Here is a 13,203-nt window from a genome sequence, read left to right as displayed (position 1 = left end):
GTGTGAAACATTTGTCCAGAGGTGATCATTGAAGGCATAAAAAAAAAAAAAAAAAAACACTCAGCACATTTTGTGACATACTGACTCATTTTAATAAGCAATACAATCAAATTCATCTCAGCAAACAGCCTGCTGATGTTTTATAGGGAATTTCATGATTTCAGCGGGACGCATTATTCACTGGGGATTAAAAAATACAAAATATTACCGCTCGCGTGATACAATGAAAAGACAGTGAGTCTAAAATTCAGCTAATTTGCTTTCTACCCAATTCTGTGCGTGTGTTTCAGAGGAGGCAGCGTATTGTGTGGTAACACTGACACATTAGAATTATTTTTAAAAAGAAAATACACGAACTGAAGCCGTGATCGTAACAAAGCTTTGAATAAGCAGCGTCTCACAACATCAGTAAGCACCTATAACGATGATGAGAGTTAAAACAGTAATAAGTGTACAACGGAAAGAGGTCTCGCGTCATTTCTCGCCCACAGTCCCGTCGTGCGCTCTTTTCACCTCAAAGCCAAAAACGCCTTTCAGAACGACTGCCTCCTCTTTGGTCAATACTGAACGGGACTCAGCACAATGCAGCTGGCGCAGATGTTTTCTCAAAATGACAACAAAAACTGGACTCTGCCCGTTCCAACGGACACAAACTAAACCGTAAGGACGAGCTGTGCGTGTGCTGCGTCAGGAGTGTATCGTACAAATTCAAGAAAGAGAGATGGCAAACGTACAAAAACATTCACTTCCAATCTGCCCGGAACAAATCGAGTTTTGTTCAGATTTGACGTGATTGTCACAAAAAATACATACTCATTCAAAGCTTTTTAGTAGAAAACACACTTATCACCGAACACTGAATTTGCCACGATTTAGATAAGTTATTATTTTAGTATTCGAAAGTTCATTTGATTTCATTTATTTATTTATTTATTTTCATTTCCTCAATAACAATCACGTGGGCTCTAAAATACGGCCGAGGAGTCCATCCAGTGGAGTTATTGATGAACGGATGCATTTGAGACTTGTTTCTGGGGTCAGGCGAAGGGAAAAGGGCTCTTTAGGTCGTACTGGAATAAGTCGGGCTTAGGTTTAGGTTCTTCAGAGCTGGACTGGAATGGGGAATCCTACTGTTCATGGTCGTAGATGTAGGCGTAGAGCGACTCAATCTGGACTTTGCAAAAACCTACAAAAGAAAAAAATATTAGCAAATCGATTTACTGCACAGGTGATATTTTATACAGTGTAGTGTAATGACTGCACTAAGTTACAGAACAGGAATGATTTGGATCATCACTGAGAAACGGTTCTGGGTTTGCAACAAAAAAAACAAACTGCAGAACGCGTCAAAGCTTTTGTTCCAGTCGTTTTTTGTAGATTTTCTCCCCCACATTTATCTTACAGGCCTATAAAAGAGACAGGTAACCCCAGTATATTACATTTATACACGTTTTTCCCACCTCTGGCTTTAATGCTGCTCATCCACCTAGAACAGCGGTGAGTAATTAATTTTCCCAATGGGCTAAAATAGAAACTGGGACTGTTGCGGCGAGCCCCCCCGATAACCTTAAAAAGACATAAAATTAATATTAAGCAGACGTGATTTCAACTTATTGCTGACACACCGTGAGCTAGAATGTCCTGTTGCAAGCTGCCCTGTTCTGGAGATGCTGGCGCTAACACATTTCCACACTTGTGTCCGTTTAAATCAAACCTCTTATTTTTTTGTAAAGATGCAAACACTCCGGTGAGAACCGAAGCAACCAGGCATGGACCCTTTGGAGGGTCTCTGATCCAAATGAATTCCAGAATGGTTTGTTTATGGTGACAGCATGATCTGACCGTTATCTGCTTAACTACCAGGTGTGTGCAGCAGATTTGAGCTCAACACTTTACTGTGGTCAGCCATGACAGACACAGACATGCAGAGTACACAAACTGTAGGAACTAATCCAATAATGAATACAAATTCCTCACATTATCCACTAAATCAACTAAGACTGGTAACTGAATTCAAGCTTTTTTCCAGGCGCTCACTTATTCATCCAGGGGTCACCCCCATTAATGCGTATATTTGATATATTTGATTGATTTTTTACACCGGATACCTGCCCTGATGTGACCCTCCCGGGGATCCGTCTCTCTTCCCCATCTTGAACAGTGTTGTGTCTACTTAGCACTAAATGTCTGGTGCACAAAGTACACCGCATATGTCACGACTCAAAAAAGTTGTTGTGACCGGATTCATCCAGGAACTATTTTCATTCTGCAGATTAGTGTTATCTACCTTTATTATAAAAGAGAAGTGTGATGTATCTATCTACAACCAATATTCACACAATTGGACAAAATAAGCCTGGACAGATAAACAGTGATACAGAGTTTAAACACATAAATCTAATCTTTGAGTAAACTGTCATTTCAGTGTTTCCACCAACCTGTGCTATACACTCTCCATGTCTTCACTGCCATTGCCCTCTTCCTTTAAAGCCTCTCCTTCATTGGCAGCCTCCTCGACGTGGGCCAACATATCGGCCATGAGTGCCTCTTCCAGCCGCTTCCTCACGCTGTACACCAGCTCCTCCTGCTTCCTACACGTAAACACAACAGGAAGCTGTTACAGTTGGCAGTTACATCTGGCCATAACAGCCATTAAACCAACAAAGAGCAGATGGTGTCTTTACAGAGATCACTGGTCACTTGCTATGGGTTGAGGAACACTGACCAGAAGAATACTGGAATTGGGCTAATCAGAGAGAACAGAAAAAAGGCAAGCTTACTTTGCATTTGGCAAATAGCCCCATTTTTCTAATGCATTTAAATTTGGGATAGAAAGAATCGATACCTGTTGCATCTCTCTTTAGCTTAATGACCTTATAGTACCATATCACAGCATTAGAGCACTTCGCTCTCGCACTGCAGGCTTACTTGCTGTTCCTAGAGTATTTAAAAGTACAATGGGAAACAGCCTTCAGTTTTCAGTTCCCTCTTCTATGGAACCAGCTTCCAGTTTGGATTCAGGAAACAGACAGGCTTCAAACTTTCCTTTTTGCTAAAGCATATAGTTAGGGCTGGATCAGGTGACGCTGAATCCTCCCTTAGTTATGTTGCTGTAGGCATAGGCTGCTGGGGGATTCCCATGATGCATTGAGTGTTTCTTCTTCACTCACTATGTGTTAATAGACCTCTCTGCACTGAATCATACTTTTTATTAATCTCTGTCTCTCTTCCACAGCATGTTTTTTAATCCCGTCTTCCTTCTCTCACCCCAACTGGTCGCAGCAGATGGCTCCGCCCCTCCCTGAGCCTTTTTCTGCCGGAGGTTTCTTCCTGTTAAAAGGGAGTTTTTCCTTCCCACTGTTACCAAAGTGCTTGCTCATAGGGGGTCATATGATTATTGGGTTTTCTCTGTATATATTATTGTAGGGTCTACCTTACAATACAAAGTGCTTTGAGGCGACAGTTGTTGCCATTTGGTGCTGTATAAATAAAATTGAATTCAGTTCAATTTTACTCCACTACTGGAGGTCTTACTTCCTGGAACTGAAAATCACAGGCTCAGGTAAACATGAGTAGATTTTTTTTCTGAAAACCCAAAACACGTGTAGACTGTTTTAAGAAACCCACCGGATGTCTTCATCAGTGACTATGAAGGCCTTGCACAGTGGCTGCGCAGTGTTGAGCCAGACTCCCGGGTTCTTCTCCACAGCGGCGGACAGCTGCCCGGTGATTGGAGCAGCGCTCGTGTGCAGAGCGCTGGCAATCGCCGACAGGAGAGTTTTATCTGTGCAACCTGGACCGACACCTGTGGGACCAGCATGTGGTTACCAAACACTTTCCAGAAACTGTTAACTACACCCATGTTTATTTATATTTTATCAAAGTTTAGCAGTTACTGAGCTCAGTCGAAAACTGCTCTTAGAGGAAATACCAAAATGTCATTTTAGGACATAAAGTGCTTGGTGAGGCTGATGAAGTTTTACCTTGCAGGCCTTTAGGCAGTTCCATTGTTTTCACCAGCTCCTCTGCAATGTCATAAGCATTCAGACCACTGAGTTTCTTCTCCCAGAATAACTGTGAACAAAATAAGGAAGAATGTTTCAGCTGCAGGCAGTTCTCAACAGAAATACATTGTTCCTACGAATGCAGTAACCCCCCCCCAATCCACCAGTATTCAAGCAATACTGGTCTGTCCAGTTTCCTAGCTACACACACTCTTCATTATCTGATCCTTTAAATTACAGTATCAGATTACAGGCCTCCTCATTTCTCTGGCTTATTGTCACAGTAACAGTTTATTCACCTGTCTGGGCTGGTCAACGGCTTTCTGAGGGTCCGTCTTCACTTTGTTGTTGGGATGGTTGGTAACCTTGGTAACGGGCTGCTTAAAGATGGAGGCCGTCTGTCTGACTGGGAGTGATGTGTTCAGGTCAGGTTTACCCTTAACAAAAATATCAAGAGAGGATGAGAAGGACAAGAGAAACAGGATCCGTCTCATTCAACTAGAGAGCTAAAGCCTCTGCTTCATAGGCTCAGAGACCGGTCAGCCGCTGCTTGGTGATGGCAAACGGTCGCTGGGGGAAATCAGTCATGAAGAAGAGCGTGCTGAACCAAAAACCTCCAACTGATGGTTGTGATCGCATGTAGCTCGTCACGGTCGCCCATAGCTTGAATGACTTGCCTGCAAACACCATTTTACTCTCTGAGCTGTAATTAAATTTGAACTTGTACCACAAACTATGTTTCATCTCATTCTCTCCGATCTGTATCTGCACTCAGCACATCCCTCATTTCTGATTTAATCTTACATGTTGTATCCACCAAAGAAGCACTAATCAGTTTCCTGAGCTGTGTTGCGAGCAGTGGACGTCAGACTCTAGCTCAGATCATAAAAATGTAATCATGTAATCTCACCATCATTGAACAGTTTGTCCACTCTAACTGCACAGTTTTGTTGGGTACATTACTAAAATGTGACTTTTCCGCAGGTTTGATCATAATGCATTCGTTCTGCATCACTCCAGACCGAACTGTCAGGAGAATATTTCGAGAAACTCCTCGCCATCACCTTATCTGGAGCGGTTAGCTGTGCGACCCACAGAAAGTGTGGGCCGCACAGCTAACCTGTTACCACAGTGATCGATGCAGGTTAACAGAAACATCTCTGAGTCTTGCTTTAAGCTCAGTCTACACAGCTACACTGTTAATCTTGCTTGTACACTCCTTAGAGCTACTGATCCAATCTGTTTATCGAGACGAGCAACATATAATCTGCAAAAGAGATTAACTTTACAAAGCAGTGGCTGCATGCGTCCTTCCTCCACTTAGATCACAGACTTCACACTCGGGATTCTGGCATGCAGATAAAAGGGCAAATCTGGAGCCCGCTTTAGCACTGAGGTCAAGCGGCTGATTTTCACGAGGCCAACTGTGTCACCTTGTTCTGGCTGTTGTTATCGTATCGCAGTCTCTGGCGATTCTTGTTCAGCTTGCTCATCAGCATCTTCCCCGTGCGGAAATCAAAAGAGCTGAGGTCCATCTGGTTACCAAGGTAACGGGCCAGCTGAGGCTTGCTCCGAAACTTCTTCCCAGATGGACTAACGAGGAAGACGCAGAGATGAGGCGGGGGAAGAAAAAAAAAAAAAAAAGGTTAGCACTGCCTCTCAGCAAAAACAAAGGTCACACCGAGACTGAAAACACGAAAGACAAAAAACAAACAGAGACGACACAGAAAAGTGTAACACACAGACGACAACATGCAACAAGTCAACAGCAACAAAGAGAAGCAGGAGACATCCAAATGAGCGGATGAGCACTTTGTGAAATGGATGCAGACTCCACCTTGGCTCTGTCACCTACCAACAAGCTGCACACGTCTCAGGAAAAATGGGCACATATGAAAATATATACTGAACATGTGTAACTACACCCCACCCTCCTCCATCAGTGATCACAATGTGAACATGGCAAAACTAAAACTAGTCAAATGTTTCAGGGTGGAAACATTAGAGCTCTGCTGCTGGGAGCAGCAACAGCATCATCTTGAGCCTGAGAGATGACCAAACAAAGGAACAACTGTGGGTGGATACGTGCTAGAGTAACTCATGCAAATGCATCTAACATCACACACCACAGTGAACACCAGTAGGATTGTACATTTAGCCTACCACAAACTATACAACCGACCCGCCTCCCCCCTCTCTTGCCTCTGTTCCTCATCTTGCTCTTCTCCTCTGCTAAATGAGAACAAATCTGAGGTTTGTTGATTCACTTCACTGGGAAATAAAAGGTCATTAGCGGAGATTACACGGAGCTTTATTTATCTCAACACCTTGTCAGGTATGAGGAGCTGCTGCTAGCCTGCACACACTCCTTGCAGTCCCAACAGTTGCTGAGGACTTGGCCCGGCTGGCCTTGTTGTTGTCGTGCAGCAAACAGAGCCCCCCTCCTTCCCTCCCATTCCCAAACTTTACATCGACACCGAACACACTCCTGCCCCGCTTCCGTCCGCACACTCGGTGTCTCGTGCAACTTCTAAGTTTTGTTTTTGTTACAAGCCCTTAGCTCGTGCAGTACCTAAAATAATAGACATCGCTCTTTCCAGCTGACAAACCGGACTTTCTGGTCACTTCTTCCATTTTCCAGCCTTTGGGGAGAGCAGTGCAATCCCACCTTTTCTTCTCCATTTCCCACGCGAGTAATCTCTAAATCCACTCAAACTTACTCCAGATGACCACAGTGGCTTTTAGGAAATGTGCCGATGTATATTTGTATATAATGTTGTTGGGACGGCAGGCCTATGGCGTCTCACGCTTTTGTTTCGACCATGTTACTACGCGCGTCCTCTGGAGTAGATCTCTGCGCGAACATCTCGGCTCTTTGTCGTAGCGCAGATCGCTCCGCCGCGGACCTCAGCCACATCACTACCTGACTGTCTCTCCGGGGCACGAGGGCTACATCCGCAAGGAAAACAGGACAGATACGTCAAAGCGTCGCGACACAAACAGGAAGCTAGTGCGTTCGGATTTCGGTAGAAAAGCACGTCCTTATCGAAGCGTGAGCTGATTCTTGGGTAAAGTAGAGCAAGCGACCGGGGGAAAGGAAGATATTACTGATGTTTAAAAAGGGGAAAATAATCCTCCTAAACCTGGAGGGTCAAATGTAAGGCCCGGGGGCCAGATTCAGCCCAGCAAAGACTCCAATCCGGCCCACTTGACGGCTTTGGAAAATGTGCAGGAAGACATAAATCTTTGGACTTTTGAAAGTTTTTTTATGCAAGATTTGCAGTTTGGTTTTTTTTTTGCTGATGAAGCACTCCTTGAGGCCATACATACTACAAGCAATTAAGTGATAGATAAATAATTCAAAACATAAAATTTCCTTTTTTTAACAATCAGTCCAAAAAAGGACATTTTCTGTGAATTATAGTAACTTTCTGTTTTGTTATTGCAGGACATTCTGGCTAATGAGCTGCCTGTAATTTTACACATTAATTTTACACAGTCACGCTAAAAGATTAACACGTTTAACAAAGTAACACGTGGATAAACTGAGACGTTTCTTTTTCTTACATTATCATATTTCTCCAATAAGTGGTTACATTTATTTACACTGACGAAAAGGGCAGTTTCACCGGTCCGGCCCACTTAAGATCAAAGTGAGATCCATGTGGTCCACAATGTTAAGTAACCGTGCTCTATACTGACCCCTGAAGAGGTCAGTGTTAAAACATGCATTGTAACGTAGTTACATGGCAGTACACGCAAGAGTTATTATACTCATTTTTTATTTGTATTTAGTTTTACACATTTATTTCTAGTAAAGTTAGCTGCCAGAGGGATTTTTTGTTATTTTAGTTAGATTTCATTAACTATAATAACCTTATAGTAACCTTCCATCCAAAAAGGTAAAATTTTTACTGCTGTAAGTAAATTAAGTCTTATGATTTGGTAATGAAAATATTAAACAATTTCAATTTATTGTAGTAACAACCAGCCTGTGTTAAATACTTGTTCAATAATAACTTAGAGCATCTGCATCAAATGTCGCGGCATGACTGAGGAGGACACTGGATTACCACCATACTTGTTTCAGTGGAAGTCATCATCAGCTCACCAGGCTGTCTTTAACTCACAGGCTTATTTACAAATGAGTGTTCTGTGTGTTTATGGTTATTATTCATAATGGTTCATGATATGGTTTCAGATAAGCTGTTTATGCTTGGATTTGTTGTGCAGGCTATAAAGCTGGCACCATTGATTTCATTTAAATAGCAAAGTGAGTTGCCTTCAGGTTGTATTTTGCCTGTCTGTAATATCTTAGCTGAACATATGAAGTTCAATTATCTGAACTGGTATTAAGTTTGGGCTCTCACATTCACATTAATTTTCCTAATGTTTTATACTCGGTTGTCTCTCAAAATTTTAATGTTAAAATCTGAAACTTGGGTGACAAACCACTTAATCTTAAAGATTTCCTTAAATATTTGAGTAACAGTTGAATAATGAGTCTTTTCAAACTATTTATTACATGAATATTTTCATATTCATATTTGAATATAAACAGAACAAACTTACACACGTTTAAACCCAAAACTTGTGTGTGATATCACCAAAGACCGTAAAACGGATACGTTCATGTGTTTTAATTTATTCTTGTTCTTTTTCCTCTAATTTAAATATTCACATTCATTTTTTTTAGTTTTATAAATCAAGACTTTATAGAAATTGATGTGTCTTAATTGCATGCATTACTCAGGGAGATGATCCAAACATTCTCGTACACCCGGACAATGACAAATAAAGATATTCTATTGATTCTATTAAAAACAGCTAATACTGAAAATTGTTATTTGAATGCATTTGAGTAGTTAAATTCTTGACTTTGAAATGTAAGGTTTAATAATAAATAAATAAATTGAGATCTACTTAGCGTTTTTCAGTTTTTGAGTGATTGTTCATGTTGAATTAAAACAATGTTTTATCAAATATGTGAATGCAGTTATGCGATTAAATATATAATTATAATATTATGATTGAGTATAGTATGACTGCCTCCCCCTTGCTGTGCTTAGTTATACCAGAGTTTGGGTTATGCAGCTAAATCCTACAAATTCTTGACCTGAAGCGACCCTGTATACGCTTTTATTTTGACAGATCTTACAGGAAGTTGTGCGTTCTACGTCCCCGTAGCTTGACGTCAGTGTCATAACACCAGAGCAACGTTAATCTATGGGAAACATAAATTAGGCTGCAGCTACAAATAGACCGTAAACAATAAGCACGAAGCGGCGCTGACAACAACCACGACCGGTGCTAAATAATTAAATCCAGCAAAATACGCAAAATAAACACATTTATTTGTGGTTTCTTCACCAAAATGCGCAGGTTTCTGTGTGAACTGCGTGAAAGTGGAGAGCCGTTTCACCACGACAATGCCGACCGTTGTCATTCAGGCTCGGAGCCGGCTTTTATCAATGAACAAAGTAGATGTCACCGATGTACCGCACAGCATTTCAACTACACGTCACGCTTAGTTTCTATAAGAACAATGCAGGAAAAAGAAACATTATTTCTACTTTGCACGGCTAAAAATCTGCGCCGAAACAGCACCGTGTCGACGCAGTCCTGCCTCCGTGCTTAAACCGTATTATCTGTGAATCTCAGAGATATTAAAGCATGCTGCGAGGCTCCAGGGACGCGGACAGCCTGGCTTCAAGCCGGTGCATGGATGTTTGCAGAATGCGAGGAGACTAGACGGTGGGATTTGCCTGATCGATGGCAAACATAGTTTCCGAACATATTCCGAATAACGCATCAAACGCTAGTCATAATTACACCCACAGCTCGCGGTTTTATTGTCCTTTACGTGTACTTACTCGTTTTTATCCATCTTGAAGACACTATCTGGTTTTCTCCCTCTCGCTATGTTAAATCCCTTCTCCCCTCTCTTCTTTCAGTCCCCTCCCCCTTCGATGTTAGAAATGAAAGACATTATCCACGCAAATTTCGCAGTCTGCCTGATAAAAAGAGCATAATGTCTGGCTCAAACTGGCCTCTTCTGGTTGAGCTGCTGGGCTCGTTAGGCTGAATTAATATGCAATTTTAAATTATTTTTACAGCACGAGAAAAGCATGCTGTGACAGCTACTAAATGAAATAAAATAAATAAATAAAAACATCCAGTTGATTTTAAGTAAATAAACGAAAATTTCTCACCATACAAGTTTGAACAAAGCATTTTAATAGTTGTACATTTAGAGAACAAGGAGACATACTGGGAGTAAATTACATTTATTCACATTTAATAACACTGAATCAAAAACAGCAGTTTATAAAGAGAGTGCATCTTGAAGTCCAAACTCCTAACAAGCCCTCAGTGACTGACTGTTGAGACAGGGCATCCCACAAAAGCTCAAAGTGTGAAAGGAATCCACCCAAGTGCCCATCCCAACGTTGTGGTCCTGCAGGCAGACACACGGCCCGTTTATTAGAAAAGTGTACATGAACACGTCAGGCTGAATGGCTAACTCCTGTTTTTCTCTTAGGAAACCTTCTGCCTGATGCAACAAGTGAAGGATTTCTGACATGATAAAGAGGTTGGGATAGGGCGAGGGTTCCAATGGTCTGCAACTATTAAATAGGGTCTGTTTTAACCAGTAACACATGTACAAAAATGACAGAATGGATATCAAAGATATTATCTACAATATCTGTGGTACACCCAAACATTGCCACATAATTCATAATAATAAAAAAAGAAAAACTAAATCATTTTCAAAAATTAATCATACAGAAGCATGGAGCCTTTATTCTTGCATATTACTTCAGTGAACAGGAAAAGAAGAGCAGAATGATCTGCACAGCCTTTATACACCTGTAACACACTCACATGTTAAGAGTTTACTCGTCTGTCTTGAACTTCCCTCTAACGTACGGCACATAGTCTAGGATTAATCGCCAATCTGTGAAGTGAATGAGTGCCACGCCGCCCACTGTTCCCCAGGCAACCATGTTTGGGACCCTGGAAGGAAGAAAACAGGACTCCTGAATAAGACAGAAATGTAACCACACCCTCAATGCCAGCTTAGATTACACCCCTCAGTCACCATACGACATGGTAGTAATAGTCTGTTATTTAGTTTGTACTGGATGCCGTTTTTATAGATACTATTATATATATATATCATTATTTATTTATTTTTTATTTGGATGACCATAAAAATAAATTTGCTTGCAAAAAGATATGCACAGTGTGACAAAGTGGATGAGCAATTGTCCCAGATGTGCTGACTTTTTTTGCACATTATTCTGTCTCTGTATTTATTTGCTATTTGTCAAAGTAACATTGCTGCACTAACTATCCCGGGTTTGTTTGTGTAAGCATTCTGTTGCTGGCAAAACACACATTCTGCAAATTAAGGCAAATACTCAGTTACATGTTTCTTTATGTTTTATTATGTTACAGGTTAAGTCATTTGTTCATACTTACTTTGTTCTTTCTTTTCAGTCTTCATGTAGGTCAGGTGTGGGGAAAGGCCCACCTAGCATTTCCTTATTTTAAAGTGCTGATGATGCCACTCATGACATCAGCAGGTTGAACCAAAAGGAGGGGTTTCTTTTACCATAGAAATGCTTCCTTTTGTTTGTTTCAAGGTCTGAAGGGATTTGCTGAATCTTTTTTTTCCCTAAATAGAGCCGTTTAGTTGTGTAAAGGTGCTAATTAGAAGTGTGAGGAGTTTTTTTTTGTCATTTTTAGTCAACTATGTAGAGTTTTAGATCACTCAGCTCAAGTGAGTGGTACTGGCTGGACTAAATGAAGGGAAATTGATGGCCCTATATATAGTCAGTCTCTGCCAGACTCAGATGATGAAGGAGAGGTGAGCTGTGTTACGAAATCCATGTACTTTTGAGTTTTGTTAATTGGGTTACTTTGGGGGGAAGTTTTGTTAAGTTTCACGTAGGATGGAGTTCACTATAAATAAATTGCTCACCTCTGGAAACTCGAAATGTCTGCTGAGTCTGCTTCTCTACCACCTTCCATGATGTTCGAGTCTGACTACCTCACACACTGACAAAGAAAGAGGAACTCCTGTCTGAATAAAAGGGAATGATTTACTAACAGAAAAAAAGAGGTGTTAATGATTTGGAGCGATACAGTTTGTTAGGGAGTAAAACATTCCCAAGTTTTATATATGAATAAAAATACAATATACTAAGATTATATCAAATAGGCAAAATGATGGGGGCTGGCAGCTTACTAATGCCATTCTGCTGCAGGTGCTGCAGGCAGCTCTAAGCACGCTGGAAACAACGGAGGCGGCGCCGCCCTGCTGGCCAAACCTTGTGTTACACCATTTCTAACAATATTTTGGAAAACACAATCTCTTAATGGCCTATAATCAGTCTTTTACCTCTAATACAGGTACACAAACATCAGTTTGACTCTAGTTTTACTAAACAATGAGTGAGGATTTCCTGTTATTAGTTATCCAAACTGGATAATATTAATGTTGTAAATGGTTAACGAGCAGTAACTGTAAACATTCCGGTTTAATTAAGAGTATGAAAAACTGGGAAATCCTTACATTTGATGCAAAAATAACAAAATATAATAATAATAATAATTCTCATGTACACTATTTTCCATCAGGCCAGTATGAGCGGTTCTGTTCTTACTGGGAGGATCTGGATGTATCATAGCATAACAGACATAAACCTTGACTCCCATATCACTAACTGAGCTGTAAACCAACCCAGCTGTAACACTCAGCCATTTAGTTCGCCATTAAAAAAAAAAAAAAAAAAGCATCTCTATGGTAACAAACAGCTAGCCAGCTAGGCTAAAAGGGGTGACGCAGGACACACAAAGGAAAAAGAAAAAAAAAGCAGGACCAACCCCCCGTAAACCCGCTCCACCTCTTAACTTACCACGTCCTCGCAATACCTATGTACTTGGCTCCGATGATTTTATTTAATATTTTCTGAACCATTGTGACCTTCTCGTAGTTGCTCTTGTCGCGAAGGACCCCGGGCTGTCTCTTCTTCTGCCTGTTTAAAAATAACCACCACATCCGCGGTTGCGTGCAGCAGTGCAGGGTCGTTTCAGGCCACCATTTTAAAGACCTGCGTTTACAAAAGAGGGCTGTTTAAACATGTTGGCTTCAGAGCTCCAGTAACGGCTCACATCTGCTCTTTAACGTGGC

The 13,203-nt window shown here is 41.1% G+C and overlaps 2 protein-coding genes across 7 annotated transcripts; both read right to left on the bottom strand.

The window, feature by feature from the left end:
* Positions 1–68: 68 nt before the first annotated feature.
* Positions 69–10,024, bottom strand: mbd3b (methyl-CpG binding domain protein 3b). Of its 6 annotated transcripts, none has more exons than XM_004552753.5 (8): positions 9,878–9,991; positions 6,168–6,236; positions 5,438–5,597; positions 4,304–4,441; positions 3,984–4,074; positions 3,628–3,805; positions 2,439–2,591; positions 69–1,186 (listed from the first exon to the last, which is right to left on the bottom strand). In XM_004552753.5, exons 1-7 carry the CDS (start codon positions 9,889–9,891, stop codon positions 2,444–2,446), a joined length of 798 nt encoding a protein of 265 aa, XP_004552810.1. In that variant the 5' UTR covers positions 9,892–9,991; the 3' UTR covers positions 69–1,186; positions 2,439–2,443. The 6 variants fall into 6 exon arrangements, with proteins under 6 accessions (XP_004552810.1, XP_023011317.1, XP_004552808.1 ...); XM_023155549.3 differs by having other exon boundaries at positions 6,168–6,233; positions 9,878–9,955; XM_004552751.4 differs by lacking the exon at positions 9,878–9,991 and adding an exon at positions 6,577–6,956.
* A 196-nt stretch (positions 10,025–10,220) lies between these two features.
* On the bottom strand, positions 10,221–13,126 carry LOC101480003 (cytochrome b-c1 complex subunit 10). The gene is made up of 3 exons (XM_004552750.6): positions 12,929–13,126; positions 10,890–11,021; positions 10,221–10,461 (listed from the first exon to the last, which is right to left on the bottom strand). Exons 1-2 carry the CDS (start codon positions 13,069–13,071, stop codon positions 10,901–10,903), a joined length of 264 nt encoding a protein of 87 aa, XP_004552807.1. The 5' UTR covers positions 13,072–13,126; the 3' UTR covers positions 10,221–10,461; positions 10,890–10,900.
* Between the last annotated feature and the right edge of the window lie 77 nt (positions 13,127–13,203).

This window comes from Maylandia zebra, linkage group LG23 (genome assembly GCF_041146795.1).
Source record: "Maylandia zebra isolate NMK-2024a linkage group LG23, Mzebra_GT3a, whole genome shotgun sequence".
Taxonomy (NCBI): domain Eukaryota; kingdom Metazoa; phylum Chordata; class Actinopteri; order Cichliformes; family Cichlidae; genus Maylandia; species Maylandia zebra.
The sequence above is the reverse complement of the archived record's forward strand: the minus strand, read 5'-3'. Positions and strand labels throughout refer to the sequence as shown.

Excerpts from the sequence above, each read along its gene's own strand:
- LOC101480003 (XM_004552750.6), bottom strand. The coding sequence starts at position 13,071 with ATGTGGTGGTTATTTTTAAACAGGCAGAAGAAGAGACAGCCCGGGGTC. Across the intron at positions 11,022-12,928 it reads ATAGGTATTGCGAGGACGTG|GGTCCCAAACATGGTTGCCT; the intron begins GTAAGTTAAGAG and ends TCTTCCTTCCAG.
- mbd3b (XM_004552751.4), bottom strand. The coding sequence starts at position 6,686 with ATGGAGAAGAAAAGGTGGGATTGCACTGCTCTCCCCAAAGGCTGGAAA. Across the intron at positions 6,237-6,576 it reads AGCGATGTCTATTATTTTAG|CAGAGGAGAAGAGCAAGATG; the intron begins GTACTGCACGAG and ends GTTCTCATTTAG. Across the intron at positions 4,442-5,437 it reads ATAACAACAGCCAGAACAAG|GGTAAACCTGACCTGAACAC; the intron begins GTGACACAGTTG and ends ATTTTTGTTAAG.